The following is a 21,695-nucleotide window of genomic DNA, read 5'->3' on the forward strand; positions in this document are numbered from 1 at the left end:
GGACTATGGCTACACCCCAGAACAAAGCAGCACATGCTTGTACTACTTAAAAAATAATAAACTCTTGATTGAAGAATATTTTACTAATACCTAACTTTACCACTTCCTAGCTCTAACATAGGCAAAGAGAATGACTGGGGTGGAAGGGAAGGGAGGTGATATTTAACAGCTTTGCTGTGGTGCTCTTTGCCGCCTCCTGCTAGGCAGGAGTGATATTCCCAACAGTAATTAATGAAGATCCGTGGACTGCCAGACTGCCGATTCGCTGTGCAGAAAAAGTCTACCTTTTTGAGTATGTGTATCTGATATTCTCTGCCCACTTAGTGACATGTATATGAGCTCCTGCACTGATCAAACACTGTGCAAAATGTTGCAGTGTTATGGTTCTAAATTCCATTGCATGCATTCCTGCCTCTAACACTAGTGGAAGTACTACAGGTTTTACATTTAAATGACAGCGAAGTAAGAAAAATACTGCATTTGTTCACTTCATGTAATTAAAGCTTTTATTTTGAGCTTGTCCCTTTAAGTGGAGTTTGAGAAACAAATGCATTACTGAGTGTGTGTTAGAGCAGACTAAGGGCCTAATTCTCTAAAGCTCTATTCTGCCCAGTCACTACTACAAGGTCTTTAAGGGAATGACTGTATATCTCATTAAAGGGATTTTTTTTTTTTAAAGTGATCTTTTATTCGGTTTTAAAACTAAAAGGTAACACTTGGGGACACGCAGGACCCCTGTTCAAACATATACAAACATAAGGATCGGACACGCAGGTCCGGTTGCAATAGCTGTCGAAACATTGAAACATCATAAGTAAATTGCAGGGATTTGTGGCGAAAATAATTCACCAAGATTGAACCCTAGTGTGGGCTCTAAATATGGGGGGGAAGGAGGGGGGGGGGGGAGGTGGTACTTATAAAGTAAGTTTAATGCTCCAAAGAGCAAGTCAGGATGCGTTGCTATAATATATATTGACGGATTTATCCATATAAATTGAGGAGCAGGTTGGAAAAAATTCCAGAGACAAGTGAGATGCACATTATACCTGATTGCCTCACACACACTGTGCCTGGCACACATTGCACCCAGCACGCATTGCACCCAGCACACATTGTATCTAGCACCTACTGTACCTGGCTCACGCTATACCTAGTACACGCCATGCCGAGCACCCACCTTGCCTAGCACTCGCGGTACCTAGCACACACGTTGAACCTAGCACACACGTCACCTAGCACACACGTCACCTAGCACACACGTCACCTAGCACACACGTCACCTAGCACACACGTCACCTAGCACACACGTCACCTAGCACACACGTCACCTAGCACACACGTCACCTAGCACACACGTCACCTAGCACACACGTCACCTAGCACACACGTTGTACCTAGCACACACGTTGTACCTAGCACACACGTTGTACCTAGCACACGTTGTACCTAGCACACGTTGTACCTAGCACACACGCTGTACCTAGCACACGCTGTACCCAGCACCCGCCTTGCCTAGCACACATTGTACCTAGCACACATTGTACCTAGCACACATTGTACCTAGCACACATTGTACCTAGCACACATTGTACCTAGCACACATTGTACCTAGCACACGTTGTACCTAGCACACGTTGTACCTAGCACACACGTTGTACCTAGCACACACGTTGTACCTAGCACACACGTTGTACCTAGCACACACGTTGTACCTAGCACACACGTTGTACCTAGCACACACGTTGTACCTAGCACACACGTTGTACCTAGCACACACGTTGTACCTAGCACACACGTTGTACCTAGCACACACGTTGTACCTAGCACACACGTTGTACCTAGCACACACGTTGTACCTAGCACACACGTCACCTAGCACACACGTTGTGCCTAGCACACGCTGTACCCAGCACCCGCCTTGCCTAGTACGCGCGGTACCTAGCACACATTGTACCTAGCACACGCTATGCCTCACACTCTGTGCCTAACACACATTATACCGAGCACCCATTATATCTAGCACACGTTGTGTCTAGCACCTACTGTGCCTAGCTCACGCTATGCTTAGCACACGTCGTACCCAGCACCCCCTTTGCCTAGCACACGCAGTACCTAGCACACATTGAACCTAGCACCCATGGTACTTAGCACACCTGACACCTAGCACACATGATACCTAGCACACATGTTGCCTAGCACACACACAATATCTAGCACCCATGATATCTAGCACACACACAATATCTAGCTCCCATGTTATCTAGCACACATGATATCAAGCACACATGGTACCCAGTACATATGACACCTAACCTAAGTTATTTTGGCAATATTTAATTGGACAACAGCCTCTCTGTATACTATAAATTAGCAGGAGTACCTAACACAAGCATCACCAAGCACACATCGTACCTAACACACACAGCATCTAACACACACAGAACCTAGCACACACAGTACCCAGCAAAAGCAACCACAGGCATGAGCAGAACCTAGCACATACAGTACCTAGCACATACAGTACCTAGCACATACAGTTAAAGGGATTTTTTTATTTTCTGTGTGTGAAGTAGAGGCACTTCCATTAGATTATAGTGCTCAGTAAAATAAGATTTCTCTTCATGCCGGTGATGTGATAGACAGTAATGATAATCAGTGACTTGTTCGGTCAGTAATGATAATCAATGACGTCTTCAGTCAGTAATGATAATCAATGACGTCTTCAGTCAGTAATGATAATCAATGACGTCTTCAGTCAGTAATGATAATCAATGACGTCTTCAGTCAGTAATGATAATCAATGACGTCTTCAGTCAGTAATGATAATTGTGACAAAACCAATCTCGCCACTGTACATTGGAGGGCCTGTTATGGAACATTCTTTGGGCTGGAGGTACATGGGCTTAAGGATACCCAGAGACTGCATGGAAATATGGAATTTTATATGCTGGACACCCCATGTACTTTCATACCTCTGTCTTATGTCTATGTCACCCTGTATCCATAAATACAGGATGGGTACAGGGTGTGAGTGCCCCTTGTGGGAGCAATTGTGACTCTATAAGCAAAGTGGGCATAAAAGACTTTATAGCTAATAAGAACTGTTCCTATATTCTGTAATAAGATGTATTCTATGTATGTTTAAGATCTGATTGTGTCTCAGGAGTCTGTCTGGGTAAACTGATTGTGTCCTTGTGTGATTATGTTAACTAGACTGCCCAACATCAGATTGTCTGAGTAAACGTTCTTCCCTAGTTAATTAACTTAATATGTTAATCTGTTTTACCTGTGAATAGACAATTGTTTGATGCATTGTTCATATGTTTGCTTTACTGTTAAACCAATGCCCTTTGTAACCTGAAGCCAGGGTGTATAAATCTGTGTGCTGCCTTCAAATAAAGCATATATTCTGTTTAAACCTGAAAACTGGCTGGTTTGTGAATTGCTGATTCCCTATGCAGGACGTTGTTCCCTGGTATTCACCCTTGGTACACTGTTGGTACCGTAACATTGGTGGCAGCGGCGGGATGAACCTTATCGCCCAGAAGAGCAACTACACAAGCCAGTAACCTCAGGAAGAGGGGGATTATTACAATACTGACTAAGATGGAAAAGAGAAAAGTAAATTTTGCTGCTTTTAAAAACTTCCTGGAAACAGAAGGAGAGATTGATGGGTACCTTGCGGATTTTGAGAGGCAATGTGCACTACACAAGGTACCCGCAGAGGACTGGGTCACGATATTATCTGGAAAATTATCCGGCCGGGCCAGAGAGGCTTTTCGGGCCATTCCAGATGAGGAAGTCAGGGATTATAATACTGTAAAAGAGGCTCTGCTCTCCAGGTATGCGGTTACACCGGAGGCATACCGGAGGCGGTTCAGAGACACTGTTAAATTAGCTGGAGATTCCTACCTTGAGTGGGCATGTAAGGTGCACCGCACAGCAGCTCACTGGATAGTGGGGTGCCAAGCCATATCTGGGGAAGAGGTGCTGCAGCTATTCCTGTTGGAACATTGCTTCGACAAGTTACCCGCAGGAGTTCGAGAGTGGGTTCGGGACCGTAAACCCTCCACCCTGCAGGAAGCGGCTTGCTTGGCAGATGAGTATACGGATGCCCGCAAACTGGACACTGCTACCTTTAAGCCCCCTTCTAGAGTGGAGTACAGACCCCCAGTCACCCCAGCAGCTGCCAGTTACCAAACCCCGGCGCACCGCTATACCACACGGCCTCCGGCCACGAACTACCCTCAGAGTGCCCGGTTCAATTCGCGGGGCTACTCACAACCTATTCGGTGCTTTGGATGTAAGCAACTAGGGCACAAAAGACCAGAGTGTCCCCTAAACGCAGCGAACCAAGCGCAGTCCTGGAGAAGACCCGCCGGCGGAATCCCACGTAATCCTCAGCCTGCGGCCCGCTACGTAGAGGCGCAAGAATGCTGGAGCATCCTACATGAGGCAGACCTTGTGCAAGCTGCCCACCGGAATAACCGGCAACTGGTTAAAGTGAATGGGAAGAAGGTCAGTGGTCTACGGGATACTGGTGCTACCATGACCTTGCTTCAAAAGAACTTGGTGTCTGAGAAACAGTACACTGGAGACACTGTGGCTGTGAGGGTAGCAGGGGGCGATGTGTTCAGCCTACCTGTTGCCAGGGTACATTTGGATTGGGGAGTGGGCGCTAGACCTGTGAATGTGGGGGTCAAGAAGGACTTACCTGCTGATGTTCTTCTTGGAAATGACTTGGCCCCCCTTGTTTCTGCCTATGCTCCCATGGGTCCCGCTGATGTTAACCCTGTGAATACCCGTGCTCAGATCCGTGCAGCAGAGACTGACCCCCCTGCTGCTAAGCCCCAGAACGCTGAGCTCAGCAAATCTCTATCCGCTATTGATACGTGGAAGTCCCGTTACAATGCGCTGATGAAGGAGAAGAGGAGCGCAGAGGAAAAGGCACGTTTAGAACGTGAATCTCTGCTAGACAAGCTGCACCGACAGACTGCAGAAAACACCAGCTTGAGAGTGGAACATGAAACATTAAAGACAAACTTAGTGACACTGGAGGAGAAGCTGACGCTGGCTCATAGTGAGGTGCAGCAACTCAAGGGCACCCTATGTCAGTATGAAGGGATTGTGGATACCTATAAAGAGCAGGTACAGAAAACTCGTAAAGAAGCTGATGGGATTTTGAAGGACTGTTTGGCCCTGGTCTGGGCACTGAGGAATTTGAACCCTTGTTTGTATGGACAGGAATTCTCTCTCATAACGGGAATACAGATGGATTGTCCCAGCAAACTGACATGCCTACCAGGCGCTCTGGTGGTATATGCCACAGTATATACCCTGGACAGCCGAGCATGACAAACCAGAGGGAGAGGAGTTTGATGGTCCTGTCCCCCAGCAACACGGCTGTTTAGCCAAAGGGGAGACGATTGGTCTCCCCCTCCAGCAGCACAGCTATGTATCCGAAGGGGAGACAGTCGGTCTTCCCCTCCAGCAACCAGGCTCCCACCAGGCTACTTCCATGGTAGTGCTGGCACCCGGGCAGAGTACAGCTGGTCTCTGCCCACCTCGCAACCCACCAATTCAGCGTACCAGTCCCCCACACAGCTGTGGTGAGGCACCTGGACATGGACAAGTTTTCCCCGTACTCAGGTGTAGTAACCATTTATTGTGGGTGGGCTGTACTACTAATTGTGTTTTATGGGTGGGTTGCTGGACTAACCAGGGCACTGACCGGCAGGAGGTCAGATACCCTGTTAGTCTGTTTGGAAAAGGGGAGAGATGTGACAAAACCAATCTCGCCACTGTACATTGGAGGGCCTGTTATGGAACATTCTTTGGGCTGGAGGTACATGGGCTTAAGGATACCCAGAGACTGCATGGAAATATGGAATTTTATATGCTGGACACCCCATGTACTTTCATACCTCTGTCTTATGTCTATGTCACCCTGTATCCATAAATACAGGATGGGTACAGGGTGTGAGTGCCCCTTGTGGGAGCAATTGTGACTCTATAAGCAAAGTGGGCATAAAAGACTTTATAGCTAATAAGAACTGTTCCTATATTCTGTAATAAGATGTATTCTATGTATGTTTAAGATCTGATTGTGTCTCAGGAGTCTGTCTGGGTAAACTGATTGTGTCCTTGTGTGATTATGTTAACTAGACTGCCCAACATCAGATTGTCTGAGTAAACGTTCTTCCCTAGTTAATTAACTTAATATGTTAATCTGTTTTACCTGTGAATAGACAATTGTTTGATGCATTGTTCATATGTTTGCTTTACTGTTAAACCAATGCCCTTTGTAACCTGAAGCCAGGGTGTATAAATCTGTGTGCTGCCTTCAAATAAAGCATATATTCTGTTTAAACCTGAAAACTGGCTGGTTTGTGAATTGCTGATTCCCTATGCAGGACGTTGTTCCCTGGTATTCACCCTTGGTACACTGTTGGTACCGTAACAATAATCAATGACATCTTCAGTCAGTAATGATAATCAGTGACGTCTTCAGTCAGTAATGATAACCAGTGACGTCTTCAGTCAGTAATGATAACCAGTGACGTCTTCAGTCAGTAATGATAACCAGTGACGTCTTCAGTCAGTAATGATAATCAGTGACGTCTTCAGTCAGTAATGATAATCAGTGACGTCTTCAGTCAGTAATGATGATCAGTGACGTGTTCAGTCAGTAATGATAATCAGTGACGTGTTCAGTCAGTAATGTCAGGAGCGATACTACACACTGTCAAACTTGAGAGGCCGTGTTCCTGTTCCACGGCATTGATTTTGGTAAGATTGTTTCATTTTTTATATATGTAATGATAACGCAAGAAGACAGGGTCACAGTGTGGCTCCTTTTATCTGTATAGAATCAAGAGTTAATATCTCCGGAAGGTGATTATTGAACAGGGGGGGATGTATACATGATTGTTTTTTGTGTTTTTGCTGCGATGTATGAGATGTGGCTCGGGCAATGTGGAACAGTCAGGCTTTTCCTTCCTTGGATTACTGCGCAGTGTGGCTTCTTCCTCTTCCTTTCCTGACTGTCGATTGCAGGAGAGGAAAGTGAGTTTCTCTGTGGGCCTGGGTCATAGGAGGTGGTGAGTACCCCAGCCATTGGGAGTATAAAGGTGCCATTTAATTCTCTGTGGGCTCTCCGTCCTGCGAGGTGTGTTCCCTATATCTCCGATTACACATGCAGCTCCCCAGTGCACTTCAGATCCTCCTGCGGGAGGGGCCATGCCGCCGCATGATTTTGCTTAGCAGTTGCAAACGGCGGTGTCTGCGGTCTTTAGTGCTTTACCTCACCAGGCTAAGCGCAAGCGAAAGGTTAAACATTGCTATCCTTCCCAGGGGTCATCTACTCCGTTGGATATATCTGAGACTAAATTATCCGCTGATGCAGAGGATTCCGATACTTCGGAGGACTCTCTCTCTGGGTCGAAATCTGCGGCCTCTAAACCGGAGGAACCAGACTTTAGGTTTAAGATGGAGAACTTACGCTTTTTATTAAGAGGTGTTGGCTACTCTAGAGGTTCCGGAACCAAAGTTAACGGAGGAACCTTCTATTCCTAAGCTCGATAAGGTTTATGAGGACAGGGTAGTGCCCCAGATTTTCCCGGTTCCTGTAAAGATGTCGAATATCATTAAGAATGAATGGGAGAGACTTGGATTGTCTTTTTCCCCTTCTTCTTCGTTTAAAAATAGTTCCCGGTTCCAGACTCGGCTAGAATTGTGAGTTCTGTCCCTAAGGTAGACGGAGATATCTCCACACTTGCTAAGCGCACCACTATCCCGCGTGAGGATAGTTTGTAGTTTAAGGAACCCATGGATAAGAAATTAGAGACCCTGTTAAGAAAGCTGTTTCAACACACGGGGTTCGTTTTTTAGCCTGCAGTGGCGGGATCCACTACCTATTGGTGTAACTCTCTGTCAGAAATGGTCGAGGTGGGGACTCCCCTCGAGGAGATACAGGAAAGAATTAGGGCCCTGAGGGATGCTAATTCATTTATCTGTGATGCTAATATGCAGATTATTCGCTTGAATGCCAAGACATCAGGCTTTTCTGAGGGCTCTGTGGTTGAAGTCGTGGTCTGCTGACATGACGTCCAAATCTAGATTGCTTTCTCTTCCGTTTAAGGGAAAGATTCTTTTTGGTCCAGGCCTGGACTCTATCATATCCACGGTTATGGGGGGCAGGGGTGCCTTTCTACCGCAGGATAAGAAGAATAAACCTAAGGGTCCTAATTTTCGGCCCTTTCGTTCGGACAAGTCCCAACGATGGCAACCTGCCGTAAAACCGGAGCAGTCCAAGGGATCTTGGAAGCCTTCTCAGTCTTGGAATAAAACCAAGCCGAGCAAGAAGGTCGCCGAGACAAAAAACGGCATGAAGGGGCGGCCCCCGATCCGTCTCTGGATCTCGTACGGGAGGCTTGAATAAGAGATGTACAGGATCCTTGGGTTCTGGAGGTTGTTGCCCAGGGTTACAGGATAGGTTTCAAAACTCATCCTCCCAGGAGCAGATTCCTTTTATCAAATCTATTGCCAATACCAGAGAAACAAGATGCCTTTCTAGAGTGTGTGAGGGATCTCTCCTCTCTAAGAGTAATTGTACCGGTACCTCTAGCAGAAAGGGGTCTAGGTTACTATTCAAACCTGTTCATGGTACCAAAGAAGGAGGGCATGTTTTGCCCGATTCTGGACCTAAAGTGCTTAAACAAGTTCCTGTCGGTTCCATCATCCAAAATGGAGACGATAAGGTCTCTATATTGCCCCTAGTTAAAGATGGTCAGTTTATGACTATAATAGACTTGAAGGACGCTTACCTTCATGTGCCAATACACAAGGATCACTTCAGGTTCTTAAGGTTCACCCTTCTGGATCAGCACTTCTAGTTTGTAGCTCTTCCCTTCGGGCTGGCTACTGCTCCAAGAATCTTCACAAAGGTTCTGGGAGCTCTTCACGCGGTGGAGAGATCCAGAGGGAAAGCAGTAGCTCCTTATCTGTACGACATCCTGGTTCAGGCTCCATCCTACCGTGTGGCAGAAGAACATTTGAGAGCCATTCTCCTTCTTCTGCAATCTCATGGTTGGAAGATTAACTCAGGAAAGAGTTCTCTGGTTCCCAGTGGAGTGCCTGGGCACGATGATCGATTCCATAGCCATGAAGAAATTCCTAACAGACCAGATTACAAGATTGTCTCCAGCTGTCTTGCCCTTCAATCCTCTTCAAGGCCATCAATGGCCCAGTGCATGGAGGTAATTGGGCTCATGGTATCTACTATAGATGTCATTCCATTCGCCAAATTCCATCTGAGGCCTCTTCAGCTATGCATGCTGAAGCAGTGGAACGGCGATCATTTGGCCCTAACCCTACTGATCTCTCTGGACAATGGGTCGAGGGAATCTCTCTCCTGGTGGCTCTGTCCAGATCAGCTTTCCCAGAGGACTTCCTTCCTCAGACCATCTTGGGAAATTGTGACTATGGACGCGAGTCTCTTAGGTTGGGGAGCAGTTTGGTGTGCCATGAAGGTACAAGGCAGGTGGAACCGGAAGGAGTCTCTTCTCCCGATCAACATCCTGGAACTTTGTTCGATCTTCCACGCTCTGGGGGCTTGGCCTCTCCTGGGGTCGTCCAAGTTCATCAGAATCGAGTCGGACAACATTACCTCAGTGGCTTACATCAACCATCAGGCGGGAACGAGAAGCCCCCTAGCCATGAGGGAAGTTTCTCGGATTCTGGAGTGGGCGGAGGCCCACGACTGTTCGCTATCAGCTATCCACATCGCGGGTGTGGACAACTGGGATGTGGATTTTCTCAGCAGACAGTCGTTTCATCCAGGGGAATGGTCTCTTTACCCCGAAGTCTTTCCTGAGATGTGAAAACTTTGGGGGACTCCAGAGAGGGATCTCATGGTGTCCAGACTCAACTTCAAGCTACACAGGTCACGGTCCAGGTATCCCCAGGCAGAACCTAGATTACATATTTCCTCCGTCACCACTTTTACCTTGTGTAGTGGCACGCATCAAACAGGAGCAAGCGTCAGCTATTCTGATTGCTCTGTCGTGGCCACGGAGGACGTGGTTTGCGGCTCTAGTGGGGATGTCCTCGTCCCTTCCGCGGAGGTTGCCCTGTCACAGGGCTCTGCTGGTCAGGGTCCCTTTGTGCATCAGAATCTAGATTCTCTGAGGCTTACTGCATGGAGATTGAACGCTTAGTCTTAGCCAGAAAAGGATTTTCTGAGAGGGTGAATGATACTATCATTCAAGCCAGAAAGCCGGTCACCCGTCGCATCTATCATAAGGTGTGGAGGACCTACTTACTCTGGTGTGAATCTCGTGAATATTCCTGGCATAAGGTCAGGGTATCCAGAATTCTTTCCTTCCTCCAGGATGGTTTGGAGAAGGGTCTGGCAGTTAGTTCCCTAAGAAGACAGATTTTGGCGCCATCTGTGTTGTTACACAAGAAGCTTGTTGAGCTTCCTGATATACAGTCTTTTGTTCAGGCTTTGTCCAGGATCAGGCCTGTGTTTAGACATTCTGCTCCTTTCGAGTTTGAATCTGGTTCTGAAGGTTTTGCAGGGGGCTCCGTTCGAGTCTATGCATTCTCTTGACATTAAGACTCTGTCTTGGAAGGTTCTTTTTATACTTGGGCGCGCAGGGTGTCTGAATTAGCAGCCTTGCAATGTGAGACTCCTTACCTGGTTTTCCATGCAGATAAGGCTGTCTTCGCACTACTCTGGGATTTCACCCTAAGGTGGTGTCTGATCGCAACATTAATCAGGAAATTGTGGCTCCTTCGTTGTGCCCTAATCCTCCTCCTTCAAAGGAACGGTTACTTCATAACTTAGAATTTCAAGGCTTGAACCAAATCCATCTTCAGGTTACGAAGGATTTCAAACAAACTTCATCTTTGTTTGTGGTCTGTTCGGGGAAGCGCAAGTGGTAGAAGGCTTCTTCCACTTCTCTATCCTTTTGACTGAGGAGCATGATTCGTTTGGCCTACGAGACAGCGGGATATAATCCTCCTCAGAGGATTATGGCTCACTCAACTAGAGCTGTGTATTCTTCTTGGGCCTTTAAGAATGAGACCTCTATGGAGCAAATTTGTAGGGCGGCTACCTAGTCCTCCTTACACACTTTTACAAAGTTTTACAAATTTGACGTTTTTGCTTTGGCTGTATCTGTTTTTTGGAGAGTGGTTTTGCATGCTGTGGTCCGCTCAAAATAGGGTCCGCCTTGCTTTTTTCCCCCTCCCGTTTTTCATTCAGTGTCCTTTAGGGCTTGGGTATTTGTAATTAATGAAGCCGTGGACTCTCTTCGTATTAGATGGAAAGCATAAATTATGCTTACCTGATAATTTCATTTCCCGCCCTGTTCCTCCGTTGGGCGGACCTAAATTTCTTTATTTTTTTCCTTCTGGCACCATTTATACCCTAATATTTCTCCTACTGTTCCATGTTCCCTCGGCAGAATGACTGGGGGAAGAGGGGAGTGGGGAAGGTATTTAAGCCTTTGGCTGGGGTGTCTTTGCTTCCTCCTGGTGGCCAGGTTCTGTATTTCCCACAAGTAATGAATGAAGCCGAGGACTCTCCTCGTAACAATGGAAATGAAATGATCAGATAAGCATAATTTATGTTTTCCAGCTTTTTGTAGTATGTTGCCGAGATGAAGAATATGACTCCTCTTTCTACAGCCTCCCATACTTCATTGATGCCCTGATAATCACTTATTTTTTTAAATTATTTGTATTATTATTCTTTAAAGAAATTTCAGGGTCCGTACTTCTGAGTATTTCACTTGTAATCCTTCATATGTGCGTGATGGTTACATGTCATTTTGTTATCCAGCAACATAAACTATGTATTTTACTTGATTTTAACTTGGATGTTCTCTTTAGGAACTTAATATTTATGATATGTTTACTCACTATTTAAACTTCTTACCCACGAGAACGGTCTTATTAGGTTTAAATTTTTCTGATTTTTAAATTGTTTATTACGTGTGTATTTGTTGGTTAAATATACAAAGGATTATGCTAATTATATGCACAGTCGTTTGCTGTGTTAGTTCCCCAATACTGTGATTGTTGTGTGTCAAAGGGGGGGGGGGGGGTACACCAGTAAATGCCTGCTAAAGTATAGTTACTTAAATATATACACTAAAGTATAAGTAAATAAATATATAATATTTAGTAAAACAATTAAAAATATATTCCAGTGTGATGGTGTCCCAATTACTATTCTAAATAAATCCAACAGATATACTTACGTGTATAACAAGTGCTCGTCTAGTTGTGGATATTTACAATATCGCACTATGCTGATATATTTTTTTTTAGGTCACGACTACACGAGCACTTGTTATACACGTTACTGAAATATATCTGTTGAATTTATATAGAATAGCTGGGACACCATCACACTTGAATTTAACACAGGATAAATATATTTTAATTTAAAAAAATATATATTCACTACCTTCTTCGTTTTTAGTTAATTGATTTAATAAATACTATACATTTATGTATTTATACTTTAGTGTATATATTTGTGTATTTACCTTTTAGCCTATTTAGTGACACACCCACCCTTTGATATTTGTATCTGTAAGATTTGATTGGAAGCTAGTGTAGTATTCTCTTTTGGCGCCTTAACATTATGTATCCGTTTGTGGTGGTTGTGTACCCTCAGACTACAGAAGGCCCAAGAGGAACATCGTACAGTAGAGGTGGAAAAAGTGCATCTGGAAAAGAAGTTGCAGAACGAGATCAGCCTGGCAAAGCAGGAGGCACAGAGACTGCGTGAGCTGAGAGAGGGCACAGAGAACGAGCTAAGTCGTCAGAAGTATGCAGAGCAAGAGCTGGATCAGGTGAGCGAGTTCTGCTTAATCCCGGTTTGTTTTCTTTGTCCTTTCTTAGTCACAAATAAAAACAAAGTAATGTAATGATTCCCACTATAATGACCAGTGTGATAATGTGCATAAACCTTTTAGACTCATTACATGGTGCTAGCCACTGACTCCAGTGGTTTCATCTGGTTTAAAATATATATAAAAATATACTTTTAAAAGTTGAAGTCAAGAACGTCAACATTTGCATTTTCAAAGGACTTTGTCCCAGAAACCTTATGAGTCTTCCATGGACTTTTTAAGATTAACTTGAGAGAGCACACACATATTATTGTACATAAGCACACAGGAATGTAGCATGTCCTCTCAAAATGCTTTTAAATGGTTTTATACCACATCCTAATTATTCCCTTACTTTAGCTGATAAAAGTAGCATTTCTTGCTGGTTCAATCTAAATGACTCTCTTTTTTTGTATACTTTATAAATAAGGTTGCATTGAAGTGACTATAGATCCTTCTGGATATTTATGAGAATGTGTTTTTGATTCAACAAGACTTGATTCATTAGCTTCGGTTTGTGATGTGCTTGTAGAAAAACAAGCTTAAGGAATTTTGTAGGATTATTAAAGAACACAGACTAACCGCCGATGCTGTGTTTCATGCAATAAGACAAGTCGTTGCTGCATTGAGTTCGGTATAGTGGTTGTTTCCTTCATACAGGTAGTGAGAGTCTACAATCCAATACTCCTGGCAATTACTCTTCCTTACCGCTAGGACTAGGCAAAGATTCACAAACCACAAAGAGCTCTATAAAACCCCTCCCATCTCAGATATACCTCAGTCTTTACTTTACCTCTGCTGGGGGTGGTCAAAGAATAAAGGTATGTATTTGATTCTTGAATGAGAGAGGTTCTCAGTCTATATTAAGACCCCAGTTTCCTCTCAGAGTACAGTGCTTGTCAGAGGGTCGTATATGGTGTATGGTTTGTGGCTCCTTTTTCACCTCATGGAAAATCTGTCACTGATTCTCCATAATTGGTCGCATGGACTTGTCTTTTGCCTCCTCATATGGATCTACAATATTCCCCTTTCCATAACCTCTGCTAATATGTTTCAGTACTGTTTTGGATGTCTACTGGTTGTTTGCTGGTGGATGAGTGTCTATTGGTAAGTTATATATATTTTTTGAATTTAAACACTATAGCCTTATTTTGGGCATTCATTTTGTGTGTGTGTGTATATGTGTGTATATATATATATATATATATATATATATATATATATATATATATATATATATATATATATATATGTATATATATATGTATGTATATATGGCCCTGGGACAGACTTTGAATGTGAAGTTTATATGTCTCCTGATTAGTTTTGCAGTTCTGCTATAAGTTGTTTTTTTGTTTTTTTAATTCTTTAGGCGGGGTGTATGTTACCATTTCTTTGTGTTTGTGACTCATGTTTAAAAATATTAATGTATTCAGCCCAACATAATGCTGCTTTTATGGGTGTTATTGCTCCTTCTGTCTGTTCATTACAGGAGAAGGCTACTGTTATATCACCCAGTGTGAAAAATCTAATCAAAGCTGCTTTTTCAGAGGTGCTGGCTACTCTCCTGCCTTCAATTAAGTGTAAATGGTCAGTTCAGATTTTAACTTCTTTATTCATCTATTTTTATTTAAAGAGAAGAAGAAAAGAAAAAAAAAAGGAGGGGAAATTTTTTTTTTTTTAGAAGAAAAGGGGGGAGACGTCGACCCCGGGGATCCATTCCTTATATCTCTAACTGAGAGTAACATTATGTTTGTGTTTAAGAATACAATCTAGGTAATCCCTAAGTTGAAACTTATTAGGTCCCATATTCAGCTAGCTTTTTCTCTGCCTCAGCTGCCGAATCAAAAAAATAAATTTGACCATCAAGTGTCACTTTAAGCCTAGTTGGGTAGATGACCGTAGCCTGCCACCCTGCTTTCAACATTTTGCCACAGATTGGGGAGAGTTCCTTTCTCCAACATTGGTGTGTCCGGTCCACGGCGTCATCCATAACTTGTGGGAATATTCTCCTCCCCAACAGGAAATGGCAAAGAGCACAGCAAAAGCTGTCCATATAGTCCCTCCCAGGCTCTGCCCCCCCAGTCATTCTCTTTGCCGCTCTGAACAAGTAGCATCTCCACGGAGATGGTGAAGAGTATGTGGTGTTTAGTTGTAGTTTTTATTCTACTATCAAGAGTTTGTTATTTTAAAATAGTGCTGGTATGTACTATTTGCTCTGAAACAGAAAAAGATGAAGAGTTCTGTTTGTGAGAGGAGTATGATTTTAGCAGCAGTAACTAAAATCGATTGCTGTTCCCACACAGGACTGTTGAGATGAGATAACTTCAGTTGGGGGGAGCAGTTGGCAGACTTTTTTGCTTAAGGTATGACTAGCCATATTTCTAACAAGACTGTGTAATGCTGGAAGGCTGTCATTTTTCCCCTCATGGGGATCGGTAAGCCATTTTCTTAGTCTCAAAAAGAATAAAGGGCTTAATATGGGCTATAAAACTGGTAGACACTTTTATGGGCTAGATCGATTGCTTTATTTAGGCATTTTATACAGTTTGATGTTGAAATTCACACTTTATAACTTTGGGGAACGTTTTTTTACGTCAGGCACTGGTTTAGACACCTTCTCAGTCAGGAAGGGCCTTCTCTGTAGTAGGCAGAGCCTCATTTTCGCGCCATTACTGCGCAGTTACTTTTGAGAGCAATACATGCAGCTGCATGTGTGTGGGTCTAGAAGTGGCTGAAAAGGTTCCTAGAAGGCTTCATTTGGTATCGTATACTCTCCTGGGTTTGGTGAAGTCGCAGCAAAGGCTGGGGCTGGGACTGTAAGGGGGTTAAAACTGTAAAAGGCTCCAGTTTCCACATTTTAAGGGTTAACAGCCTGAAATTTGGGGTGCAATGCTTTGAATGCTTTAAGACACTGTGGTGAAAATTTGGTTAAAATTTAACAATTCCTTCATAGTTTTTCACATATTCAGTAATAAAGTGTGCCCTGTTTAAAATTTAAAGAGACAGTAACGGTTTTGTTTTAAAACGGTTTTTGTACTTTATTAACAAGTTTAAGCCTGTTTAACATGTCTGTGCCTTCACGGAGAGGTGGGAACAGAGAACTGATCTTAAAAAAGAGAGAATCTATGTGGATTTATAGGCTAGATTGTCTGTATCCAAAGGGAATGAACCGTGAAATTGATTTTAATGTCTTTTTGTGATTTTGCAGATTCTACAATATTTTCCTTTCTAGATATAAAGGACCAAGATGAAGAATTATCCCTCATATCCATTCTTGTGAATTGTAAATATTAAATTGCGCATTGTTCTGTAATTTTGTTATGAAATGTAAGATGCAGTTGATATATGAATATGTAATACTGTTAGACTTTTTTATATAGTTTATTTGATGTAATAATTGATTTACACCACTAGGTGGCGATAGTAGTATAGAATTGTAACAGGTACAAGATTAGAATGTGATTGTACACACCTGTGGTGTGGGGTATTTAAGGATGTTGTATACAGCATGAGAGTCATATGATTAAGGGCTACTGAGCCCGAAACGTCATGTTTTTACCTCCAGGTACTAATAAAGCTTGAAAGATAAACTACTGTGGTGCTGCTGGACTTTTTTTGATTTGGATACTTAGGAGTCTTTGAGCAGTGGCTCCTCCAGCTTTGCACACTTAATTTGTACCACTGGTCATTTGAGATTTTGGTTTGTGCCTTCAGATAGACTATGTTCTGTGTGTATGGAAGCCAAAGTGTCTCCCCCTTCAAATATGTGTGATAATTGTGCCATAGCGTCCAAACAAAGTAAGGACAGTACTGCCACAGATAGTAAAGTTGCCCAAGATGATTCATCAGATGAAGGGAGTAGACATAATTCTACATCATCTCCTTCTGTGTCTACACTAGTTTTGCCCACGCAGGAGACCCCTAGTACTTCTAGCGCGCCAATGCTTATTACTATGCAACAATTGACAGCAGTAATGGATAACTCCATAGCAAATATTTTATCCAAAATGCCTGCATTTCAGAGAAAGCGCGATTGCTCTGTTTTAAACACTGTAGAGCAGGAGGGTGCTGATGATAATTGCTCTGTCATACCCTCACACCAATCTGAAGTGGCTATGAGGGAGGTTTTGTCAGATGGGGAAATTTCTGATTCAGGAAGAATTTCTCAGCAGGCAGAACCTGATGTTGTGACATTTAAATTTAAATTAGAGCATCTCCGCGCACTGCTTAAGGAGGTGCTATCTACTCTGGATGATTGTGACAACTTGGTCATCCCAGAAAAATTGTGCAAGATGGACAAGTTCCTAGAGGTCCCGGTGCACCCCGACGCTTTTCCAATACCCAAGCGGGTGGCGGACATAGTGAATAAGGAGTGGGAGAAGCCTGGCATACCTTTTGTCCCTCCTCCTATATTTAAGAAATTATTTCCTATGGTCGACCCCAGAAAGGACTTATGGTAAACAGTCCCTAAGGTCGAGGGGGCAGTTTCTACACTAGCCAAACGCACGACCATTCCTATTGAGGACAATTGTGCTTTCAAAGATCCTATGGATAAAAAATTGGAGGGTTTGCTTAAAAAGATTTTTGTACAGCAAGGTTACCTCCTTCAACCTATTTCGTGTATTATTCCTGTCACTACAGCAGCGTGGTTCTGGTTCGAAGAACTAGAAAAGTCGCTCAGTAGAGAGACTCCGTATGAGGAGGTTATGGACAGAATTCACGCACTTAAGTTAGCTAATTCCTTTATTTTAGATGCCGCTTTGCAGTTAGCTAGATTAGCGGCGAAAAATTCAGGGTTTGCAATTGTGGCGCGCAGAGCGCTCTGGCTAAAATCTTGGTCAGCGGATGTATCTTCCAAGACAAAATTGCTTAATATCACTTTCAAAGGTAAGACCCTCTTTGGGCCAGAATTGAAGGAGATTATTTCAGATATCACTGGGGGTAAGGGCCCTGCCCTCCCACAAGATAGGCCTTTCAAGGCTAAGAATAAGTCCAATTTTCGTTCCTTTCGCAATTTCAGGAACGGACCGGCCTCCAACTCTGCAGACAAGAGGGTAATGCTTCCCAGACCAAACCAGCTTGGAAACCGATGCAAGGCTGGAACAAGGGTGAACAGGCCAAGAAACCTGCTGCTGCTACCAAGACAGCATGAAGGGGTAGCCCCCGATCCGGGACCGGATCTAGTGGGGGGCAGACTCTCTCTCTCTCTTTGCTCTGGCCTGTGCAAGAGATGTTCAGGATCCCTGGGCACTAGAAATAGTCTCTCAGGGTTATCTTCTAGAATTCAAGGAACTACCCCCAAGGGGAAGGTTCCACATCTCTCGTTTATCTTCAAACCAAATAAAGAGACAGGCATTCTTACATTGTGTAGAGGACCTGTTAAAAATGGGAGTGATACACCCAGTTCCAACTGTGGAACAAGGACTGGGGTTTTACTCAAATCTGTTTGTAGTTCCCAAAGAAGAGGGAACCTTCAGACCAATTCTGGATTTAAAGATTCTAAACAAATTTCTCAGAGTGCCATCGTTCAAAATGGAAACTATTCGAACGATTCTACCTACAATCCAGGAGGGTCAATTTATGACTACCGTGGATCTAAAGGATGCGTATCTACATATTCCTATCCACAAAGATCATCATCAGTTCCTAAGGTTCGCCTTTCTGGACAAACATTACCAGTTTGTAGCTCTCCCATTCGGGTTAGCCACTGCTCCAAGGATTTTCACAAAGGTACTCGGGTCCCTTCTAGCGGTTCTAAGACCAAGGGGCATTGCAGTGGCACCTTACTTGGACGACATTCTAATACAAGCGTCGTCTCTTTCAAAGGCAAAGGCTCACACAGACATCGTTCTGGCCTTTCTCAGATCTCACGGGTGGAAGGTGAACATAGAAAAAAAGTTCCCTGTCTCCGTCAACAAGAGTTCCCTTCTTGGGGACAATATTAGATTCTTTAGAAATGAAGATTTTCCTGACAGATGTCAGAAAGTCAAAGCTTCTAAACGCTTGTCAAGTTCTTCACTCTGTTCTACGGCCTTCCATAGCTCAGTGCATGGAAGTAGTAGGGTTGATGGTTGCAGCAATGGACATAGTTCCTTTTGCGCAAATTCATCTAAGATCATTACAACTGTGCATGCTCAAACAGTGGAATGGGGACTATACAGACTTATCTCCAGTGATTCAAGTAGATCAGAAGACCAGAGATTCACTCCATTGGTGGCTGTCCCAGGATCACCTGTCCCAGGGAATGAGCTTCCGCAGACCAGAGTGGGTCATCGTCACGACCGACGCCAGTCTATTAGGCTGGGGCGCGGTCTGGGATTCCCTGAAAGCTCAGGGTCTATGGTCCAGGGAAGAGTCTCTTCTCCCGATAAAACATTCTGGAACTGAGAGCGATATTCAATGCTCTCAGGGCCTGGCTTCAACTAGCAAAGGCCAGATTCATAAGATTCCAATCAGACAACATGACTGTTGCTTACATCAATCATCAGGGGGGAACAAGGAGTTCCCTGGCGATGAGAGAGGTGACCAAAATCATCAAATGGGCGGAGGATCACTCCTGACACCTATCTGCGATCCACATCCCAGGAGTGGAAAACTGGGAGGCGGATTATCTGAGTCGTCCGACCTTCCATCCGGGGGAGTGGGAACTCCACCCGGAGGTATTTGCCCAATTGACCCAATTATGGGGCATTCCAGACATGGATCTGATGGCATCTCGTCAGAACTTCAAGGTTCCTTGCTACGGGTCCAGATCCAGGCATCCCAAGGCGACTCTAGTGGATGCATTAGTGGCGCCTTGGACCTTCAACCTAGCTTATGCGTTTCCACCGTTCCCTCTCATTCACAGGCTGGTAGCCAGGATCAAACAGGAGAAGGCCTCTGTGATTTTGATAGCTCCTGCGTGGCCACGCAGGACTTGGTATGCAGACCTGGTGAATATGTCATCGGCTCCACCATGGAAGCTACCTTTGAGACAGGATCTTCTAGTACAAGGTCCATTCGAACATCCAAATCTAGTTTCTCTCCAGCTGACGGCTTGGAAATTGAACGTTTGATGCTATCTAAGCGTGGGTTTTCGGATTCTGTGATAGATACTCTGGTACAAGCCAGAAAACCTGTGACTAGAAAGATTTACCATAAAATATGGAAAACATATATCTGTTGGTGTGAATCCAAGGGATTCTCATGGAGTAAGATTAAAATTCCTAGGATCCTTTCCTTTCTCCAAGAAGGTTTGGATAAGGGATTATCAGCGAGTTCTCTAAAAGGACAGATTTCTGCTTTATCTGTCTCGTTATACAAATGACTGGCAGCTGTGCCAGATGTTCAAGCTTTTGTTCAGGCTTTGGTCAGGATCAAGCCTGTTTACAGACCTTTGACTCCTCCCTGGAGTCTAAATTTAGTTCTTTCAGTTCTTCAAGGGGTTCCGTTTGAACTCTTACACTCCATAGATATCAAGTTGTTATCTTGGAAAGTTCTGTTTTTGGTTGCTATTTCTTCTGCAAGAAGAGTTTCTGAATTATCTGCTCTGCAGTGTAATCCGCCCTATCTGGTGTTTCATTCAGATAAGGTTGTTTTACGTACTAAACCTGGTTTCCGTCCAAAAGTTGTTTCCAACAAGAATATTAACCAGGAAATAGTTGTGCCTTCTTTGTGCCCGAATCCAGTTTCAAGGAAGGAACGTTTGTTACACAATTTAGATGTAGTCCGTGCTTTAAAGTTCTATTTAGAAGCAACAAAGGATTTCAGACAAACGTCTTCTCTGTTTGTCGTTTATTCTGGCAAGAGGAGAGGTCAAAAAGCTACTGCTACCTCTCTTTCCTTTTGGCTTAAAAGCATCATCCGATTGGCTTACGAGACTGCCGGACGGCAGCCTCCTGAACGAATCACAGCTCACTCTACTAGGGCTGTGGCTTCCTCATGGGCCTTCAAGAACGAGGCTTCTGTTGATCAGATATGTAAGGCAGCGACTTGGTCTTCTCTGCACACTTTTGCCAAATTCTACAAATTTGATACTTTTGCTTCTTCGGGGGCTATTTTTGGGAGAAAGGTTTTGCAAGCCGTGGTGCCTTCTGTTTAGGTAACCTGATTGGCTCCCTCCCTTCATCCGTGTCCTAAAGCTTTGGTATTGGTTCCCACAAGTTATGGATGACGCCGTGGACCGGACACACCAATGTTGGAGAAAACAGAATTTATGCTTACCTGATAAATTACTTTCTCCAACGGTGTGTCCGGTCCACAGCCCGCCCTGGTTTTTTAATCAGGTTTGATAAATTTCTTTCTTTAACTACAGTCACCACGGCACCCTATAGTTTCTCCTTTTTTTCTCCTGTCCGTCGGTCGAATGACTGGGGGGGCGGAGCCTGGGAGGGACTATATGGACAGCTTTTGCTGTGCTCTTTGCCATTTCCTGTTGGGGAGGAGAATATTCCCATAAGTTATGGATGACGCCGTGGACCGGACACACCGTTGGAGAAAATAATTTATCAGGTAAGCATAAATTCTGTTTTCTTTTAGAGGAGGTCTCAATAGAGAAATCTTGGAATAGTAAGATTTTAATACCATTGTAGAGAATGGGCTGATTTTTACGATAATATTGTAGAAAAAGCATTTTATCCTGATAATTCAGGAATTTTGCAATAATTGGTCTAGGTTTAGATGGATTTCCCAAATTATTTGTGGATCTCCCCATTCTGTGGACTCTTTCTATGAGAAAAGATGTATGAGGAGGAGGAATATTTAACATTTGAGGGAGGGTGTGTGTCATAAATTTCATGAGATCTT

General features: G+C 43.9%; 1 protein-coding gene across 4 annotated transcripts in view; it reads left to right on the plus strand.

Annotated features, from left to right (window-relative positions):
- Positions 1–21,695, plus strand: part of STIM1 (stromal interaction molecule 1) — a 601,163-nt gene that overhangs the window by 370,963 nt on the left and 208,505 nt on the right. For all 4 annotated transcript variants that reach the window (XM_053708828.1, XM_053708825.1, XM_053708827.1 and 1 more), the window contains exon 8: positions 12,692–12,869. In XM_053708828.1, the coding sequence (XP_053564803.1) occupies positions 12,692–12,869 (178 nt within the window). The remainder of the gene's footprint in view (positions 1–12,691; positions 12,870–21,695) is intronic.

This window comes from Bombina bombina, chromosome 3 (genome assembly GCF_027579735.1).
Source record: "Bombina bombina isolate aBomBom1 chromosome 3, aBomBom1.pri, whole genome shotgun sequence".
NCBI lineage: Eukaryota > Metazoa > Chordata > Amphibia > Anura > Bombinatoridae > Bombina > Bombina bombina.